Source organism: Oxyura jamaicensis, chromosome 1 (genome assembly GCF_011077185.1).
Source record: "Oxyura jamaicensis isolate SHBP4307 breed ruddy duck chromosome 1, BPBGC_Ojam_1.0, whole genome shotgun sequence".
NCBI lineage: Eukaryota > Metazoa > Chordata > Aves > Anseriformes > Anatidae > Oxyura > Oxyura jamaicensis.
Window position 1 is genome coordinate 179004723 of NC_048893.1, and position 21081 is coordinate 179025803.

Here is a 21081-nt window from a genome sequence, read left to right on the forward strand (position 1 = left end):
GCAGTAGCTAGCCTGGAGGTGCCAGATAAATGAGTTTCCAGCACTGGGAGAGACCTGACAGTACAATGTGGACAGACATAAAGAGGTCTCTGAAAAGTCACATGCCCAAGTTTTGCTCTTGTCCTGTCCATAGCTGACACCAGGAATAGTGCAGAGACCTTCTGCTTGTTCTTATATCTGAATGTCCTCTCCAGCCTTATGTAACTCTTGTAAATTCTCAGGAAGTTCTTTACTTCCTGAGTAATATTTGAACCCATATATGGGAAGAGTGACTGATATCATATACCTGGACTTCTGAAAGGCCTTTGACAAGGTCCCACATGACATCCTGGTCTCCAAATTGGAGAGAGATAGATTTGATGGGTGTGCCATTCAGTGGATAAGGAATTGGCTTGAAAGTCACACCCAGAGAGTGCTGGTCAAGTCCAGGTGGAGGCTAGTGACAAGTGGTGTCCCTTAGGGGTCTGTCCTGGGACTGGTACTTTTTAAGAACTTTATCAGTGACATAGACAGTAGGACCAAGCGCACCCGCAGCAAGTTTGCAGATGACACCAAGCAGAGTGGTGCACCTGACACAACAGAAGGAATGGATGCCATCCAAAATGACATGGACTAGTTCAAGAAGTGGGCCCATGTGAACCTAATGAGGTTCAACATGTCCAAGTATAAGGTGCTGCACCTGGGTCAGGGCAATCCCAGACATGAGTACAGACTGGGAGAAGCACTCATTGAGAGCAGCCCTGCAGAGAAAGACTTGGGGGTTCTAGTGGACGAAAAGCTTGATATGAGCTGGTAATGCATGCAGTCCAGAAGGCCAACTGCATCCCAGGGCTGCCCCCTCTACACTGCCCTTGTAAGGCCTCACTTGGAGTCCAGGTCTGGGGCCCCCAGCACAAAAAGGATGTGCATATATTAGAACGGTCCAGAGGAGGGCTACAAAGGTGATCAGAGGGCTGATCAACTTGGGATGTTCATCCTGGAGAAGAGAAGGCTCCGGGATGACCTTATTGCAGCTTTTCAATGCTTAAAGGGGGCTTATAAAAAAGATACCAACTTTTTGCTCAGTCACATGGAATGGTTTTAAACTGAAAGAGGGGAGATTTAGATTAGAAGTTAGGAGGAAATTCTTCACTCAGAGAATGGTAAGGCCCTGGAACAGGTTGTCCAGAGAAGCTGTGGATGCCCCATCCCTGGAGGTGTTCAAGACCAGGGTGGATGAGGTCCTGGGCAACCTGATCTAGTGGGAGGTGTCCCTGCCTATGGCAGGGGGTTGAAATTAAATGATCTTTAAGGTCCTTTCCAAGCCAAGCCATTCTATAATTCTATGATATGATTCTATGATTCTGTACACACACTATACAAAGGTGTTACTTCTCATTTGTACTTCAGAATACGGAACATGAAAGGAGAAAAGAACTTGCTCAGGAACTGCTGGGTTCAAAACTAGCTGCTGTAAACATCCCCCATAAGACATGTGGGAGGACCGTGAAGGTGGCTGCTCCTTCTGCATGTGGTCATGAGGGTGGGTGGGCTAGCTCAAGACACCCTGCAGCCCTGCTCTGAAACAATCTCTGTGCCAGCTTTACCCAGTGCTGCACAGTCAAGTGTGTATGTTTGAAAGTGTGAGAAGGGAGAAGGTGTTTCTGCCTGTTGACTCCCCATACTGTCTCAGATCTGGTCATCAATACACTATGGCTAGGCAGAGATTTTTTTCCCTAGGGATGTATGATTATACTCCTGAAGGCTGGATCTACGCTCTTGACTTTCTACCCCATTTTACTTGAATAAGTGGCCACCTCTCAAAGTAATTCTGATTCAGCTAATTACTGCTTGAGGCCCTTATTTTACAGCCCCCACACATAGCAGCTCTTATACATAGATGCAGTCCCATTGAACAAACATGAGTTGTTTAACATGCAGAACAGCTAAAAAATGTACAAAATACACAGTGTGTTCATTAGAAAGAGGGAGAAGAAAAAAAAAAATCTATTGATTTTAATTATGGATTTAGATCCACAGACTACTGTTTGTTTTCAGTTTAATTTCATTCTAGTTTTCTTTTCTCTTGCATTTCTGCCTGATTCTGTGCATTTCATTTTTTGTACCACTTCTTTCCCTCCCAAGACTCAAAATGTAGTTCATCTCAACTCATTCTAATACTGCTCTCACATGCTTTACCTGTTTCTTATTATCTTGGATGTTTGTAGTTTTCCCACTTGGCAATGAGTTAATACTGCTGTCATAAGACTTCTTTCAAATATTTTTTCCTCCCTCCAGTGTCCATATACTTCCCTATGCTACAGCTAACTTTTAGTCCGATGTTTTCCCTTTCCTCCTCCTAAATAAACATTGTCACTCAAAGCTCCTTGCTGCCTTCTTGTAGCATGACAAAAGTCACACTGTGCATCTGCTTCCAAGATAGCTGCAAAATCAGAGAGTAGTACTGTGAATAGTAGCTCTCCATGTACTGTTCTACTTGCTGTGCTGATATACTGATAAAAATACTATTTCCTAGCAGCACTGCAAATCTATAAAGAGCAAGCAGTCCTGTCCTGTCTTCCATTGCCAGTCTGTGTTGCAGAATTGCCCTATAAGGTCTCAGAGGGGAATATCAGTAGTGAGCAGAGATGCACAAGGCAAGCACTTCATCTTCTGGATAATGCTAGCAAGTGGGTTTTGTGTATTCTGTACTTTTAACATTGTGCTGACTTTCAGCTTGGAAAATCCAGAAATTGAATAGATGTATTGTGTTTGTCAGTTTTCTTCCTCAACTATATGACTCAGTAGTGAATAGACTGAAAAAGAAAACAAGTCCTGAAGTTAAAATTGAGTAATAAAAGAGAAATGCTCTAGATCCTATAATAGGATGATGTGGAAGGAAAACAGACTGAAGAAACATGATTATATATATGGTGACTGATACATACATCAGACAAATCTACATATCCAGATACATTCATGAGCTTGGATTAATATTGGTCACCTTCCACCTGATGCAGATTGAGTTTGCACTTGATTGCTGAACTAAGAACCAAAGGTATTCCATAAGCAATGCTGCCAATATGCCAATAACTTTTTTTTTTTTTTTTTTTGATTATCATTGGATAATCACACTTGTATGGCTTCATTATACTAGTCTAATAAGATGTCTTGATATATGAAAAATGCTAAGAGTCAGATATTGTAAAATACAGAAACAAGTGTAAAACGAAGCATTTTACAATCTTCTGATAAAATACAGAATACAGCAGAAAATTAAAAATACAGTAATGTTTCTTCTTTGGGAGCCCTGTGTTACCAACTGTCCCACTTTACTACAAAAAATAGTATGTTTGTGCATGCAAATGTAGAAATGAACCTTGGGATAGTAAATTATTTTCAACAGGTATCTTTGCTTCTCTGCACATCATGTTTCTAACCTTCTCCTTCAGGAAACGTATATTTTCTTTCTCATTTACTTGTCATTTTTATTTTGTAACTCCAGCTTTCCTGCCCCTGTTCACTGCTTCCTTCAGAGTATCACAATTATGCCTCCATGAATCTCTTTCCTTTACAAAACTGAAATTAACAAGGGAGAGACCAGAAAGTGTTTACATCTTGCTCACAGCTGGGACTTCAAGAGACTTGACAGGAACATTTGTGTCTAACTTTTCCTTGTGTATCTAATCATTTGCTCTAATGAATTTCTGCCTATGGACTGTTGATGTACAAAAAGGCTTTATGAAAAATCATACCCTGTTGCAATTTATGAACTGAAAAGAGGCTATCTTGGTTAATTGAATTGTTATATTTAAAGCGTTTCCTTCACCTCCAGTCGGAAACAGAGATCCATCAGATAGGGTACAAGCTGGTAAACTATTCATAGTATAGTTTTCTGTAGTTCTTTTTCTATTTAGAGGCCTGTAATGGTTTTTGCCTTTTTTATAGGTGCCACCAATACTTCTGGACAAGCAGTTTTCAGAATTTACACCAGATATCACACCCATTATTCTGGCTGCCCACACCAACAATTATGAAATCATAAAGCTCCTTGTGCAAAAAGGGGTCTCTGTGCCCAGGCCCCATGAGGTCCGCTGTAACTGCGTTGAATGCGTATCAAGTTCAGATGTGGACAGCCTTCGGCACTCTCGATCCAGACTCAATATCTACAAGGCTCTGGCAAGCCCATCCTTGATTGCTTTGTCCAGTGAGGATCCTTTCCTTACTGCTTTTCAGCTGAGCTGGGAGTTGCAGGAACTGAGTAAAGTTGAAAATGAATTTAAGTCGGAATATGAGGAACTGTCGCGGCAGTGCAAGCAATTTGCAAAAGATCTCCTGGATCAGACACGGAGTTCCAGGGAATTGGAAATTATTCTTAATTACAGAGATGATAATGGCTTGATAGAAGAACAAAGTGGCAATGATCTTGCAAGATTGAAACTGGCAATTAAGTACCGTCAAAAAGAGGTGAGTGTGATGAAGAATATTTAAGCATATTTAGTAGTAGTAATGTGATAGATAATAGCTTGAAATACATCCTTTTACATGAGACAAATTGCTGCTTATCTTTTTTTCATCTCCTTCTACAGATCTCTTATATTTTTAATTGGATTAATTTGAGTGACTTTTTATGGTTTAATAGTATCAGAATCTGAAATGTTTTATGATAGCACAGATCCAAAGAAACTTTTCTTTTCCTTTTACACCTGAATAGACACTGTCTCCAGTAGCTGTTCTCTGAGGTAAACTTCAATAGGAGGATGAGAAATATAGACAACATACTTCAAAATAACTATATATTAATTGTGTCTGAGAGGAAAAGCAGGTTATGTATTTAAATAGCTACAAAATACTATAGGTACATCTACGGAGATGTTTCTTCTGAAAGTATCTATTATAAATAGATACTGAAACATAAGATTAAAAGCAATGAATGATTCCCCAAAATTTTGATGTTCATATCATTTTTTTCCATAAAATCCAAAATAGAGATACCTGAGCACTGGTTTACATAACAGCTAAAAATTCATGAGTTTGGTTTGCTGATACAGATATTCAATTGGAATCAGAGGATGCCTGCATTTCTTTTACAAATATTGAATTTTTTACATGTATGCAGGAAAAAAAAAAAAAAATCAAGACAGAAATATGGGTTAGGAAAATAATTCTCCTGAGATTTCCAAAACTTCACTTGCTCTCTGCTAGAAATCACATCAGAATGTATGTTGTCATCTCGTTTGGAACCTGCACATTCAAGATAAAAAGAAATGTGGAAATGTATAGGCAAGAATAAAAACTTTAACAATTAAACAAATATTACTTTTTCATATTAAGTATGGTAAATGCTTAAGAAAATTCTGTGTTCTGTTGAACCAGTTTATCCCCATTAAATCTCTGTTCTGCAAAACATAGTAGTAAATGCATTAATACTTTAGGCACGTGAGAAAAGCTTGCAGGAACAATAACTATTGCTCTCTACAACTAGCTGAAAGGAAGGTGTGGGGAGCTGGGAATCATTCTCTTCTCACAGGTAACTAGTGATAGAACTAGAGGGAATGGCCTCAAGTTGCACCAGGGGAGGTTTAGATTGAAAACAAGGAGACATTTCTTCTCAGAAAGAGTCGTTAGGCATTGGAACGGGTTGTCCAGGGTGGTGGTGGAGTTACTGTCTCTGGGGGTGTTCAAGGAAAGGTTGGACATGGTGCTTAGGGACATGGTCTAGTGGGTGACATTGGTAGTAGAGTGATGGTTGGACCAGATGATCTTGGAGGTCTTTTCCAGCCTTAATTATTCTATGATTCTGTGATATGTAATGATTCTTTTGTCCATTTAAAATACAATTTAGTAATGTTAAGAAGGTATCATGAAGGTAGGGACCCACTGAAGTACTACTACAAAAATATCTGAATTGGTCTCTAACTTCATGATAAGTATTCTAATAAATATATTTTCCTTCAAGAAATGTATTGCATCGTTTCGTATTGGATAGTGTAATGTTTTAGGTAACGTTCTCTGCCTTTGAAAATTCTTTTCAGATGATGCAATACTAGACTTAAAAAAATAAAAATAAATAAAATACTACTTTAATTTATTTTAATAATTACAATTTGGATTTCTTGAAATGCAAATCCTGTATTATAATGCATAGTCCTATAGTCATTTAAGAAATTCCACTTTCACTAAAACGCTAGAATACAAATGCTTGATATAAACAAGGTTTGAATTTCCTTAATTTGAGATAGAGACTGTGAGATTTGTTGAAGGGAAATGATTTTTATAGTCACATCTGATTCCCTTGCCTAATTAATTTGCAGTAATACAGTTGATTACACTTTATTGATTCTGCATAATAGCAAACATTAAAGCAATAGTGACTTAGTCACAATAGTGCAACAAGTCCAAATCAGTGGATCTTTTATATTTTACCTACATTTTTTTATTTCTATATTTACCACTATTCTTCCCCTGTGAGTCTCCCTGAATTTATTAAACAGATTTTATTAAACTCTTTAGCTGTGGACCCTCTCAAAACAAACAAATAAACAGACAAACAAAATCAGTGAAAAGTACTCATCTTCTTCATTTCCATTCCTTTTTCACTCGCCCTAAGCTTGTGAACATCTCTTTCATACACTGTCAAAAGACATCTCAGGGGTATCAGTTCTTAGCTCATGCAGTCATGTCAGAGGGAACCTGCTGTGTACTACCAAAGAAAAAGTTCAGAGATAAAACCAAGTACCTTATTTTATTAATAATTAATAACATTGAAAGAGATATACTGTTTCAAATTTGCACTGCAGAATGATGTCTGACAAGACTGTGGATAATATCTCCACAGTGTTTGGTGGCAGAACCAGAGTGTCCATCAGCATGTACATTTTTTTTGTACTTAGCTGAAGCTTTTTTATAGAATAGCACTAGGGACAGAATACCCAATGTACTACTTTTTTTTTCTGTTCATTTTGCACCACTGTTGGTGGTTGGCTGTAAGAAAAAACAAGTTGCTAATGCTTATGGTGCCCATTCCTGACACCTACCATTCCCTGGGCTACAATTAGCAGCAAATACGAGAGATTCCCTGAAGTCATGCAACTACTCAGCATTGGGTACAAACCATTTGTTAACTCTCTACCGTATAATATTATCTCAACTAAGCAAGAGTTTGGTTTTATAAAGGCTGTCATATTTTCATCATGCTAGATTCTAGGCATACAGTGAACAATGAGAAATAGTTTCTCATTTTCCTGAAGCAAATAAAACTATTGAGTGATATAATTGTTGGTTCATTTGAGTACGTAGAAGGAAAATCCCCAATTTTGTATATGATTCACAAGCAAAAGTTATTCTCATACGTCACATATGACTCATATGTCATTCTGACTTAAGCAAATTGCAAAACTTTAGTGAAACAGTGCAATTAAATATCAGAGAATAATAACAGTCTGTAATAAGGAGAAGATATAGTCATTTTTGCCACTGATTGCAAAATACATGTTGTGTCTCATATGTTGGGAATTTGTAATAGAGAAATCCCAGTAAAACCACATTGTCTCCCACTCACTGCTCAATTATCTTGTTTTATCTATGGTTCTGTTTAGGTATTATGCATATAACTACACAAATAGGAAGAAGTGTTTACTAAAATGCTTACTAATTTTCCCACATACCTGAAATAAAGAGCAGGGAGATTAATAGGGTGAATCAATATCCTCTGGTTTCACTGTAACTTTTGTTAGGGCAATCTGAATAATTATACTTGAATTTACATCTCTGTCTTGCCTGGCCTGCCCAATACTAACTGGTCAATGTCATTTAAACAGTTGTAGTATGAACTCAAACATGGTAGCAGGGTGTGGTTGTCATTACTGGCAGTACTATTTCATTTGCTTTTTTATTAGACGTTCAGTTACCAACAAAGAGAAAACACTAAATTTTGAATATTAACCTATTAACCTTCAACACTTTTCAAATAAATAGATTATAGCTTATTTTTGTTTGTTTTGTTTGTTGTTTTCACATTCTTATTCTACTGTTATCATCTTTTTATTCCTTTGTAAGTAGAAGGTAAAAGACCAAGCCACCTTCTTTGTCTCTGGCTCCTAGTGCAACAGTTTTTTTTGGAAAATAAATAAATAAATAAATAAAATATTGATTTATTAGAAATGAGTAAGAAATACTTTTGCAAATTTCATTTTTCCTGAGACCCTACTTTATCTTTTTGATACCATTAGGGTTTCTATACAATAAAATAGAAAATTCTTTCTAATGAAAAATATTTTATGTTCTACTGAGAAACATCAGTTCTGTGGTAGAAGAGTGAGTGAGAAATCAAAAACAACGTGAAGGCAGATCTATCACATGGCAGGATAGGAAATAAAAACAAGAACTACCAACAGAATATTTGAAGATTAAGACTTTTTTTTTTCTGATCCTGAATTATTTTTCAAAAGTTTGATTTAAAACATAGAACCGTTGCTAAATTTTCATTTCTCTTCCCAGTACTTTTTTTTTTTTTTTTGAGCTGAAACCATTTTATTTTTTTTTCAATGAGGATTTAGCTGTCTAATTACTAAAACATTTCCAAATGTCTCTTGTTGGTCTTCTAAAAGTTCCCAATTCCCAGAGGCAGGCTTATTTCTGAGTCATTGCTACTTGTAGAGCCTGAACTAGCAAAGAGACAGAGAAACAGGGAGAGAGGGACAGGGTCTTAACAGTTAGCATGGTTAAAGACAATTAGATTTAAAAATGTACAGAATTTATTAATTAGAATTTCAGGAAAAATGTTTCAGGAAAATCAGCTTCAAACTACCTTGTTCACTTATTTGCACTGAATTATTTTATTACCAAATTAATATATCACTATATTATAAATTATATATCTATCCCTATATGTAGTATGCATTAAATTACATATAATATTATATACTAAATTATTATATCATTATCACTATAAATTATTATACATTATAAATTATTACATTGCTAAATTATTACATTATAAATTATTATGTCACTAAATTATTAATTGGTTAATTAAATCTTAAGCACAATAATATAATAATCATATTTCATTGATCAATTCTTGTTTTCTAAGAAAATGAGGATACGAGATAACAAAAAAGTTAGCGGTGTCACTGACAATACAAGCTGTATGCTCTTCTCAGTACAAAACTTTTAAAAATACAACCTTCCATTTTTCACCAGTTTTCTATGTAAAATAAAGCCTTCCTGGAATGGAAATGTTTCACAATAATGTCACAAATTTTGCGAAATTTTACATGAAAACATGTCAAATCATTTAAAATCTCTCATTTCACACTGATGTCTAAATACTTCGTTTCAGTAAAGCATTTTGTTTCACTACTGTTTCTTACTTCACTTGGACTTTACCATTTTTGACAAAGCAATGTTTATACCTAATATCTTACATATCATATTATTGTACAAAACATTACAGATATTACAAAAGCAAAAAATATTCCTTATTGTAATTGAATATTTCAACAATGGCTGGAGAATTATATTTGAAAGTACTAAAATAAAAATGTATTATGTTCTAAGTAATATGTTCTAGTAATTGTAATTCTAGTAACTGTAATTCTTTTGGAAATGTTGGCTTTTTCTTCTAACATGAAATAGAAAATATGTCTGGAAACACTGGAAATTTCCATACAGCTCCTCTGGCAGCAATACAGTTAAAAAGCCTGAGTTAATTTTCCTTTAGAACCACTGATTGATTTTGAGTAATTTTAGTGGCCATCATAATGCATTTCTGATTAAAATTCTTTGAGATGCAAAAGCCTAAATTATTGACTATGTGAGGAGAAATGAATTTGGAGACGCAACATCTAAGAACTACCTTGTATTTAAATATAATTAATCTGAAAGATAAATGGAAAGACAGGAGCTATGTGTTAGCTCGTCACTGTAACTATGTGAATATTCATCAAAAGACTGGAAAGGTGCAGTCAGAAGTTTCCATGTAAAAAGATAGAGAAACCACAAAAAAAATAAAATAATAATAAAAAAAAAGACTGATAACATTGGATATTTTTAACACCAATGGAAGATGTGTTTAGTCTATGAATCTCGTAATTGAGAGGAGTGATGTATGTAGGTTTAGGATCATGTCTCCAAAAGACTTATTTCTGCAGATTCTCAGCCATAGTGTTCAAAAAGTGTGATAAACATTTTGCCAGGCAAAAGCCAGGTATTCTTAAGCAGGTCATATGTTTGCTTTGCAGATCATGTAAATGTCTTTGTGAATGTCTTTGTGTTTACAGATGTACACTCCACAGACTATTAAATAGCATAAATTATAAAAGTAGCTTATCTACTACATATGCTTGAAGTCTTATTCTAATTGGTTATCTATTACCTCAGAACTTAATGAAGTATAGGTGTCCCAGTGGAAGCTGCAGTTATCGCTGCTGGGAAAAAAATAAAAAATAAAAAAATATTAATTACAGGGTGGGAGCACATCTGTTTCACATGGGTATGTAATTTTTCCCACATTTTAAATGCATGGTGAAGCAATCCTAAAGTATGTGAGCAAATTCCATGCACAGTCAAAAAAGAGGTGTATGAATACAGGGAGATCCCATCTTCTTAAGATAAGACATCTGAGCTAACTATGAAGACATCTCTTTCTGCTCTCAGCTGGGTAAGGAAACAGGGAACTTCAATTAGAAGAATTACGTAAGTAGACATTGAAAATATAGATGCAAGTTAGACACCTGATTGCATCAACTGCAATTTCTACTCTGTAGTAATAGAGATTTTAGATTCTGAAGGCTCAGAGCCCATGTAAGGGGAAATGAATCTCAGCACTAACTTTTTAATGATGTCTCAGAAGGCATCAATAACCTTTGAATGCTATATGCTGCACACAAGTTTCAGTCATCTCATCCCAGTTCTACTTAAACTATTCATGAACTGACACCAGTATCTTTTTATTTTGAATGCTTGGTAGAAATAATTAACTCAAGAAGGAGGAGACGATGTTAATTAAGTACAGTGTCAGTCTCTCATTTCAGTTCCTTTTTTGCATTATCCTTAAAAGAAATGCTGCTGTGATGTCTGCCTTAAGCAGAAACAAGCAGTATTGCATATCCTTAACAGCCTGTCTATTAGAATGTGACTGGAAGCAACAGAAGTTCGCGCATGGTTTGAAGGAGTCACTACTAATGAACCAACAAGCTTCCCTAGAAACCTGGGATATATTTAGCCCCAGGAACTTTTTTTTTTTTTTTTTTTTTTTTTTTTTTTTTTTTTTCCATACTTAAAGCCATAAAGCTTTGGCTTAAGAAACAAAATATGAGAGTAAAAAAAATTTAACATAGTGCATAAATAAGGTAGCACACAGTATTTCATTGGGAATGTAGACCTGTACCTATAGGAATTTTACAGCTCTCTTTCCTCCCTCCATGTACTTGCTTGTGGTTTTGCTGTTCTTCCACCAGCCCCTGAAGTAGCACCTAACCCACAGTTCAGATCCATTAGTTTTGCTGAGGGTTGAATCCCAGCATGAGCTGTGGAGGAATTTGTTTTTGCTGGCCGCCTCTAATCCTCCCACAGTCACCTTCAGTCCTTCCTGACTGCTGCCACCTCCTCCCTAGTACAGCTACTCCTTCGTGCTCCCCACACATGCTACAGTAGCTGCACCACAGCTATGTTTCACCCCATTCCTCTCTACAGGTCATTTTGGCAAAGTCCAAAAGCTTCAAATAATTTGTGTTATTTCAACTCTTAGTAACTGCCCTAGTAGCAGGAAGAGCTCATATGAGCATCCCACTTGAAGAGGAGCATTAACTCCTTTCTATTTTTTTTTTATTTTTTTTTTTTTTCTGTTTCCTAGCTCCCATAATGCTCTTAAGCAACTCTTCTTCTCACACATATCTTTTAGGATTTTCTCACACAAAGCCTTCTCTCCTCCTGTCCAAGATCCAACCTTTCCATATCTGTGCTATTGACCTATGATAAAGTGACTGCTTAAGCAAGGCACATTTGAACAGTTAGCTGGCTGAAACTTTTGCACACTCTTGTGGTGAGATATTTTCCCCTGTTTGGCAGGTCTCCCTCTATTAAGATTAATGTTTATTGACCAATAAAAATAAATAAATAAATAAAAATAAAAGCAAAGCAAGCTTGCCAGTCTGCTAATTCTTTTCATATAACTTCCCTTTGCTCCACCAAGAGATTTAAGAGATTTATCTCTTCCCTTCTGATCCCCATTTAAAAAATAAATAAAAATAATAATTAAAAAAATTAATTAGTGCACTCATGTCTAAGGAGAGGTAAGATAGGTAAGATTTATTTATTTATTTATTTATTTGTTTGTTGGGGTAGAAAAGTTATTCTAAAATTTACAGCTCCAGGACATAAGGTACAAAAAATGACGGAGAGGTGCTGAGTATGGCACTGGCTTGACAAACAAGGACTTATGTTTGTGAAAGCCATGTAGATCTCAAGTTTGACTTCTGGCATTTGAAATTCTAATTTTTCATATTGAAAATAAAATGTTCGTACAAAAATATTAACAAGTAATCCTGACAGAGACACTTGGCTTTCTTTTGCAAAAAAATAGAATGACATTCCTCTCCATCTCATTCCCTCTTCACTAGATCATCCTTAGACCATCTCCACTGGCATGGTCCAGCAGTGGATCTTCTACCCATTTCCTTCTAGCCCAACACTTGATAAATTCTGATGACCACTGGAGGTATCACAAGAAAGGCTAAATTGCTAGTTTAGCTGCTTAGAGACAATTATTCTATAGGCTGACCACCAGGAAAACAGTGTCTCAGATCCATGCAGTCTCAGACATTTCTATTGAATCTTGTTTTCCCTAATTTAGTGACTCCATCTTGAGACAGAACAGATCAAACAGGATTCCTGAGACCAAAAATACTTGAAAAGACATGTGGATCATGAAGGAAAGTTCTTTTGTTTCTAAGGTCAAGTTACACAAGAGACAGTATGGCTAAGTAGATCAGACAGGATTTCAGTCCTTTCTCTAACACCAGCTTGCATGTTACTTTGGAAAGATGATAGCATATTAGATTCACAAATACAATACAAAAATCTTCAGCTTTTGCCTGTCTTTGTAAGTATGTAAAATCCCCAGTCACTTAAAGATTTAGTGGAATGATCACTTCAGCTGCTATCTGTTCCTGCTGGCTATTGATGCAGTCATTGAAAAGTTTGCATGTTGACTTGCCTGGTGCCATATTCATACATGTATCTGAAAAGAGTTCCTAAGGAGGGACTTGAACTCCCTTCTCTGTTTGAAGGACTGCTCCTTGAGGGTGCAATAACCATGGAGAGTGCCACAGTTTATCCTTTCTTGGGTCTGTCTGCACTGGTGTGGCCTCACTTTGAGTACTTTGTAAAGTTTTGGGTGCTAAAATAGAAGGAGGGCATAAAATTATTAGAGAGTGCCCAAAGGAGGGCTATGAAAATGGTGAATGGTCTAAATGGGGAGATATAAGCAGCTGAAGTCAGTTGGTTTGTTCAGCCTAGAGCAGAGCAGGCTGATGGGAGGCCTCATGGCGGCCTGCAGCTCCCTCACGAGGGGAGCGGAGGGGCAGGAGCTGAGCTCTGCTCTCTGGGGACAGCGACAGCACCCGAGGAAATGGTATGGAGCTGGGACAGGGGAGGGTCAGGCTGGGTGTTAGGGAAAGGTTCTGCACCCAGAGGGTGGTCGGGCACTGGGACAGGCTTCCCAGGGCAGTGGTCATGGCACCGAGCCTGCCAGAGTTCAAGAAGCACTAGGACAATGTTCTCAGAACTATGGCCTGATTTTTGGGTGGTCCTGTGTGGAGCCAGGAGTTGAACTCGATGATTCTTGTGAATCCCTTCAACTTGGACTATTTTATGATTCTGTGATTCTATGGTTGTCTCAGTCCTGACTGGTGAAACTGACAAGGGTGCTTCAAATCAGATAGCAACGTGGGCTTTGGGACATAGCCAACCCAGAGTTCATAGCCTCAGAGCTTCAAGATCAATTTCCATGTAGGTCCCACTGAGCAATTCTTATGTCCTGTATGTGGTATTGTAACACATTGAAAGCAATAAATATGGTACAAGTGTGATTGCAACTCCTCATAGTGAAGGGTGTAATATAACAGTAATTGCTTTCTTCTTTATTACATAAGACTTTTATTTTACTTCTTTTATGTATAATGTATCCATGACAATGGGAAAACAAACCATGTAATTCTTCTTTTCCGCTGAATCCAACCTACCTCAACATAAAGAGAGTACATTTAGAGCAGCCCCTGGAACTTATTGACTCAGGTTATGCCTTTATATTACTTGATAAAGATCCTGCTTAGGCCTGTTACAGAACTGTTACGTTTCTTATGCTTTACTGATATTTTATGGGCATTTTAAAGTTGACCAACCAGCCTAAGAGAATTTCTTCTTGCAACAAGAAAGAACATTTTCCTTTGCTTCTGAAAATACATTCTCATTTACTTATTTATCTTAAAATATTTTAACTTTCTTTTAAAACTTGGCCAAAAAAAATAAAATAAATAAATAAAGATTATTATGCCTTTTGAGGGCAAAACACCAGAAGAAATTGCTGATGTTATTTGCAGCTTCAGTTGCCTGGAAAACAATGCATCAATATCTGCTAGGTATTGATTTGGGGACTGAAGGAAGAATTGGGAAAAAAAAAATAAAAAAAAATCTGAGCTGTTAATAGAAGATTGTGAAAAGCTTGTTGCTTAAATAAATCAGTTTTATTTTACTGGTATCATTAATTATTATAAAACATAACTGTCTTCTTTTTCTGTGTTGCTTCAACTTTCCTGGTAGTTTCACTTTATATAGTGCTAGATTATGGGACTGACACAACTTAAAAACAGTGCAAAAGTGTATTGAACCAGAATAAACTGCGGAGCTGTAAGAACTGTAAGCATTTTTTTTTCAATGTTCTTTTCCTTTTTACAGTACTTTTGTCTTCACAGTAATGGAAATAGACAGTTTAGAAAGTTATGTGTTGCAAGTTGTGCTCTGCAAACATACTCAAAAAGTAGTTTGTTTATCTGATATGTAAGTGCTTTTGGTTTGATTTTCTTTCTGCCTACGTGAATGCTTAGCAAATCCAGGACAAATAGCTGAGACTGCAGACTCATCCAGTCTTTTACACTCACTATTAGAAGGTGTTTCAGGGGCTCAAGAGATTAACAGTGTTTTGTTTTGTTTTGTTTGTTTGTTTGTTTTCAATAACCCACTTTTCCTATATCAGGTATGTGTCTTGTGCAGATGTCTTGGATACGTTTGGGCATATCAAATGGTACCACACATGAAAGAATTAAGACATCTCAATAAGATAAGATATTCTGAGGAAAGATTTCGAGAAAGTGAAAACTCTTTTGCCCGAGAGAGAATAGGCTTGGTGTTAGTGAGCACTTGAAAATAAGTAAGAAGTTGATAAGGAAGTATTTTGCAGAAAATTTTGAAGAACAGGGGAAAGCCAAAGGTGAATAGGTGAATGTATATGAGGAGAAATGAATCCAGAGCTGAACATCCTCTGGCATATTCTTTATCATATCATGCACTTTTTTTTTTTTCCTTTTTTTTTTTTTCTGACTGTTTCATTCCTAACGTTAAAAAAAATTAATAAAAAAAAAATAGTGTCCTTAGCATTTGTAGAAGATAAAAGACCAGTGCAGACCTTCAACACAGAAATTTCTGAAGGTCCACAGGTCCACAGAGTGTAATGCACCTATGCTCTGTTGCTCAAGTACAAGATTTGGCTCATTATTTTTTTAGGTGGATGAAGAGGAAAAGGAAATGTTTTACACTGCCTGCTGTGAAGAAAAGATGATAATATTTAATTAGCAGGGTAATGTATTCATTTAAATTAGAGGTTGTTCTAAATAGCTAACCTTAAAGGTTTCATTAGCAGCCCTGTTAGGGTTTACAAAAAGACATGACTCAGTTATGCAGCATTTGACATTAAGCCAAGCTGAAAATGTAACAGAAGGTAAAAAAGGTTTGACACGTTATTAATAAAAGTAGTTCAAGGCTTGGACTCTTTTTCTTTTTTCTTTTTTCTTTTTTTTTTCTTTTTTTTTTTCCCTGTTTTTCTCCCTTTTAATGGCATGCAAATTGAAACCATAAATAGCCATTTTTGTAGTGTGTTGGTTGGTGCTGTGAGTCCTTCCACATAACCAGGTATTTAAGTAAGGTACCTGTCAGCATCTTAGCCTAGGGTCTCTTCATATTTGATGGGAAGAGACAGACATTTCCAGATAGCAACTCAGGCTGTCTAAGAACAAAATCATTTTTGGCACCACCTACGGTCCTTCCACTGATTGCAGAGGAGGCATGAGATAACTAGATGTGTTATACAAGGTAAAGAGAAGGTAAAATTATTTAAGAAGGATAGAACAAAATTTCTTGAAGGTAAGTAACAACAGCCGTAAGCTAATATTGTGAAAGACTTGATATTCTATTCTGAGAACTAGAAAAGCTCCTTAAAATGAGATAGATGAACCTGGAGTGTCTGTTTACTGGAATCTCTTTGGCAGTTGAAGATACAGCTTCCCTTCTGGGTCTATATTAACCAGAAAGTTCAGAGACAAAATTGAGTTTCCCACAGAGACTCATCTACATTGTTTATACACAGTCATGTGTTTAAGCATGGATTTAGACCTCATTTTAGAGTTCTTTGGAGTGTAAAGACGGAACATGCTAAATGTTTGTCCTGCTTTAGAGAGAAGGTATCATTCATGCAGTCTGGACAGGTTGTGTTTGGTTTAACAAAGTGATCAAACATAGATCAGCTTTTCTTAAACAATGTTACGTTTCTGGCTATATACAGATTAAGAGTCAGCAATTTTAATAGAAACATGCAAAACTCAGTGTTCACTGAACTGTTGTCCATACTTGAACTTGCTCTTCACTTTTTGATGAAATATAGCTTTCCTTTAACCACCATAACCCATGTATCTACCTTACAGAGGAACTGGCAAAGAACCCATGACAAATAGCTTTGTAGGACTTATACTGTTCATACAGGTAGCATTTTCCTCCCAGCAAAATCAAGTGCTTGGGAGCTCCCACCAATATACAGAGATTGATTGAATGACTTTGGATTTCGTGTAGAGAAATAAACATGATGTAAAGCTGCATTCCAGAGTTTTGGTTTGAGGGAATTTTACTTGATTTTCAAGATTAGATGGAAAGTTTGCAGGGGGTAATGGCTGTTAGAAGTATGGCAGCCTGTAAGACTCCTCTTGTGTCAAGCCATCTTTTTATCATTATTTCCAAAGCTAGAAATCAGTAGTGAGCTTATTCAAACCCAAAGTCAAAATCTTGAAATAAAGAGCTTCTATATGCAATAAAGAAAAATAAATAAATAAATAAATAAATAAATAAATAAAATAAAGACAACAAACTTTTCTTTCACTGTATATTCTCAATACAAATACATTAGTCAAGTCACATTAAGGTAAGTAGAATAATTACACTTGAATGAAGAGAGGCCATTGTCATTTCCATTAAAGTAACTTAAGGCTAGGTCTTCCTAGCCTGGCTGTGAAAAAATTGTTCTTTGCTCTATACTTAACCTTGACAAAATTGATCTGGGAGGGAGAGAATTTTTGTTTTCAGTGACGGATCTTTCCAGGTATAATCATTGCAAATTATTGTGTAGAAATGACGGTTAAACAAAACCTAGTGAATACTTACAATTACATAGATTTGAAGTTGGCTTGCTTTTGAAATTAAACATTCTGTTGAGATTTTTGCAATCAGAGTATACGTATTTGCTTGGACACTAACTAGATTTGTTGCCTAAGAGATTTATTTTACATTGACTTTAATAAGACTTTCAACACTATTTCTTACTATATTGTTGTATCCAATTTAGGAGTTAGGATGTTACAGACTGGATAGTACAATAAGATAGGTAAAAAACTGATTGGATGGTCAAGATCAAAGGGTTGTTTAATGAGCCATGCTTTACCTGAAGATGATTAAAAACTTCAGTGCTGCAAGGATCTGTACTGGCCATTTGCTTATTCAACAGATGTATCAGAGAAGTGAATGATAAAGGAGTCCACTCTTGAAAAGTTTGCAGGTGACACCAAGTTAGAGAGACCAGTTGATATCCTCAAGGACATGGTTGCCAGGCTGGAGTAAGAGGCTGACAGGAGCCTAATAAAATTCAGCATTAACAAGTGCCAAGTCCTGGACCTGGGAAGGTAGAAGCCTCTACAATGACACAGGCTTTGGGATTGACTCCTTGGCAGCTTTGCAGAAAAAAAGCTGGACGTGTGAGCACCTCCACCCAAGCACAGGCCAGTAGCAAAGAAGGTTAATTACACGGGCTGTAGTAACAGGAATATAGCCAGTATGTTTAGGCGAGTGCTTGGCTTGTCCCCCTTTAAATAACACTCCTTAGACCACATGTGAACTCTGCATCCAGCTGTGGGGCCCTCAATACAAAAGTGACATCAATAAATCTGAGATAGTCCAGAGGCTACAGAGACTGTGGGGAGGCTGAAGTACTTCCCCTGTGAGGAGGGACCGAGGGAGCAGGGTTGATTCAACCTGGAGCAGAGGCAGCTACAGGTGAGCCAACATCACCTGCCAATGTCTACAGAAAGGTCACTGAATATACAAAATCAAGCTTTTCAGAGGGGTGCCCAGTGGAAAGACAATAAACAATGGATATCATTTTCCAGAAGAAAAGTTCAGTCTGGAAAAAGCTTTCCTATGAGGATAGTCAGGCAGTGGAAAAGGTTTTGCAGGGAGTTTGTCTCCATCCTTGGAGGTTTTCAAGATTCAACTGGATAAAGCCCTGAGCAACCCAGTTTGATAGCTGACCATGGATTGAGGTTGGTAAAAAGACCACCTGAGGTCACTTCCAAACTGAATTATCCTATGATTCAATGACAGGAATCAAGGAGTCATATGTATTGAGGCCAGTGTGCTTGGAAGTCTCTGTGAACCTGTCATCAAGTGTACAGGGGATGACAAATAATTGCCTTTCTCTCCTTCTGTGGTATTAAGAATTCCAGTCATGTGAGTCTTTCTTATATGTGCCTACCAGTACATGTTCTGTCATTTCAGCTGCAATCATAAAGAGAGAGCATTTTTATATCTTCTTAATTCTTAGCACCTTTTAAGAGCACAGTAAGAACATTGTTGTTGTTATTAATACAGTAGCAGTGCTCCAGAGATATTTAACTTTACATATAGTTCAATGCATTTGAAATAACCAAGCAATATGATTTTTCATATGATTAAGCAAGAAAAAGGGTAGATCAGTATAAAATGATTTATCATATCAGAAGAGAGAACATGGAAGTGTTTGTTTACAGATTTTTTTCCCCAAAGTGTAATACACAGTATTGGAACTAAATTAGTAACAAAACAAAACAAAACAAAACAAAAATGACAACAACAAAAAAGAAAAAAATAAAAGAATGGGCTCTTTAGCAAATGCATATTACTCTTCCTCTATCAAATGCTGAACAATTACTGTGATACCACCTCAAAATACAAAATTCTTAGGTGAAAATCATTATCTTATAATTTTCAAAGAGAAAATAAGGCAGCAAATTTCCCTTGATTTCTGCCTTCATTTCTTTACAATTAATGTAAATTGACCATAGTTGTAACATACCAATACAAATATTCTGCCCATACAATTGCTCTCTCAGCTGTGAGTCTTTTAGCTTTTATCCTCCCTGAATTTCCATGGAAAAGCTGTGTTCTGTAACAGGTCCAGAGGGTGCAGAAAATAAAAAAGAAAATAAAAAATTCCCCAAAACAGGAGTAAGATATATCTGCCTTCCTGTTTTCTCTTCAAAACAGGAGGTTAGTTTTTGCCCTTGCAATCTCTGAAAGTTGAACAATTAAAGGTTTTGTGTGTCAGATCCCTTGTTGAGTTTTTTAAAATCCCCCATACACAGAAAAAAAAAAAAAAGAGGAAAAAAAAAAAGAAATTGTCTTTGAAGTTCTAAAACGAAGCACTAAAGAAGCTTACAGTTAAAAAATGAGTGCTGTTGCTTTTTCCCTGACGATTAATATGTAAGTCAGTTAACATTACAGTTTAGTTTCCAACTATGGATTGTTTTGGCTGACATCCTCTCTTCCTTTCGTTGAGGTGTGGTGATAGAAGCTGGAAACAGAAGCATTACAGCATCTGCTGGGGTTTGACCTAACAGGAGGCTTAGCAAGGTGGTATTTAGGGAGTAAATTTGAGAGTGCCAGTTGGTAGGAAAGAAGCTTTGTTTCTCTGATTACCATATTTAATGCTATTAGCATCAGGCATTTACAACTGCAGGTTGGATACTGTGGAGAATAGATACTGAAGAGACAGAATAAATAAGAATCAAGATACTAGCTCAGAAGGCATCACCCAGCCTGCCTGTGGGTCAAGACAGAAGTCCAGCTGGCTGATTTTGTTAGCACCTGTATGTTATGCCTAAGTGGAGGAGAAGTAAAGGGCATGTGCAATCTAAATTTAAATCACACGTCACACAGAAACTCCAATGTTATTGTGGGCTTGCTTGAATTTTTTACTCCTTATTCCCTTATCTTTCACTCTACAATAATTTTCTTTATTCTTAATTATAACATATGTCTTGTTTTGAATTAAATTTTAGTTTAGGGAATCGTGACTTCATGCATATGATCAGATTGCATATGATTAACATGATAGGAGAGTGAAAAAGAAGCAGCAGATAATATTCCTTCAGAGCACCAGTGAACTGTATTCCACATGGATTAAAGAGCAGCTGTTTCTTACAAACATATCCTTTCTGACATGCTGGAGTAGAAGCAGGGGCATGCATGTCATGCAGTGACAACAGCTTATGGAGTGTATTTCTCTGCCAATGAACAAATTGTCCATGATTTCTTAAGGAAGAATGTGCCCTCAGACCCACTGGGACCAAAACACAGCATTTGCTTATATCAGTGCGTATACACAATATGTCTCCTCCACTTCTAGCTTTTGGCAAATGGTAATTTTATCCCATATTTTTTAATAAAATATACCTCTTTAGCTAAAAATATAAGTGAATGAGTTCTACTCCATCTCCTTAATAATATCTGTGGATGTTGGGCAAACAA

The 21081-nt window shown here is 36.5% G+C and overlaps 1 protein-coding gene across 1 annotated transcript in view; it reads left to right on the top strand.

Annotated features, from left to right (window-relative positions):
- Nucleotides 1-21081, top strand: part of TRPC4 (transient receptor potential cation channel subfamily C member 4) — a 165634-nt gene that overhangs the window by 88075 nt on the left and 56478 nt on the right. Inside the window, exon 3 of the mRNA XM_035323993.1 lies at nucleotides 3928-4446. Within this exon, the coding sequence (XP_035179884.1) occupies nucleotides 3928-4446 (519 nt within the window). The remainder of the gene's footprint in view (nucleotides 1-3927; nucleotides 4447-21081) is intronic.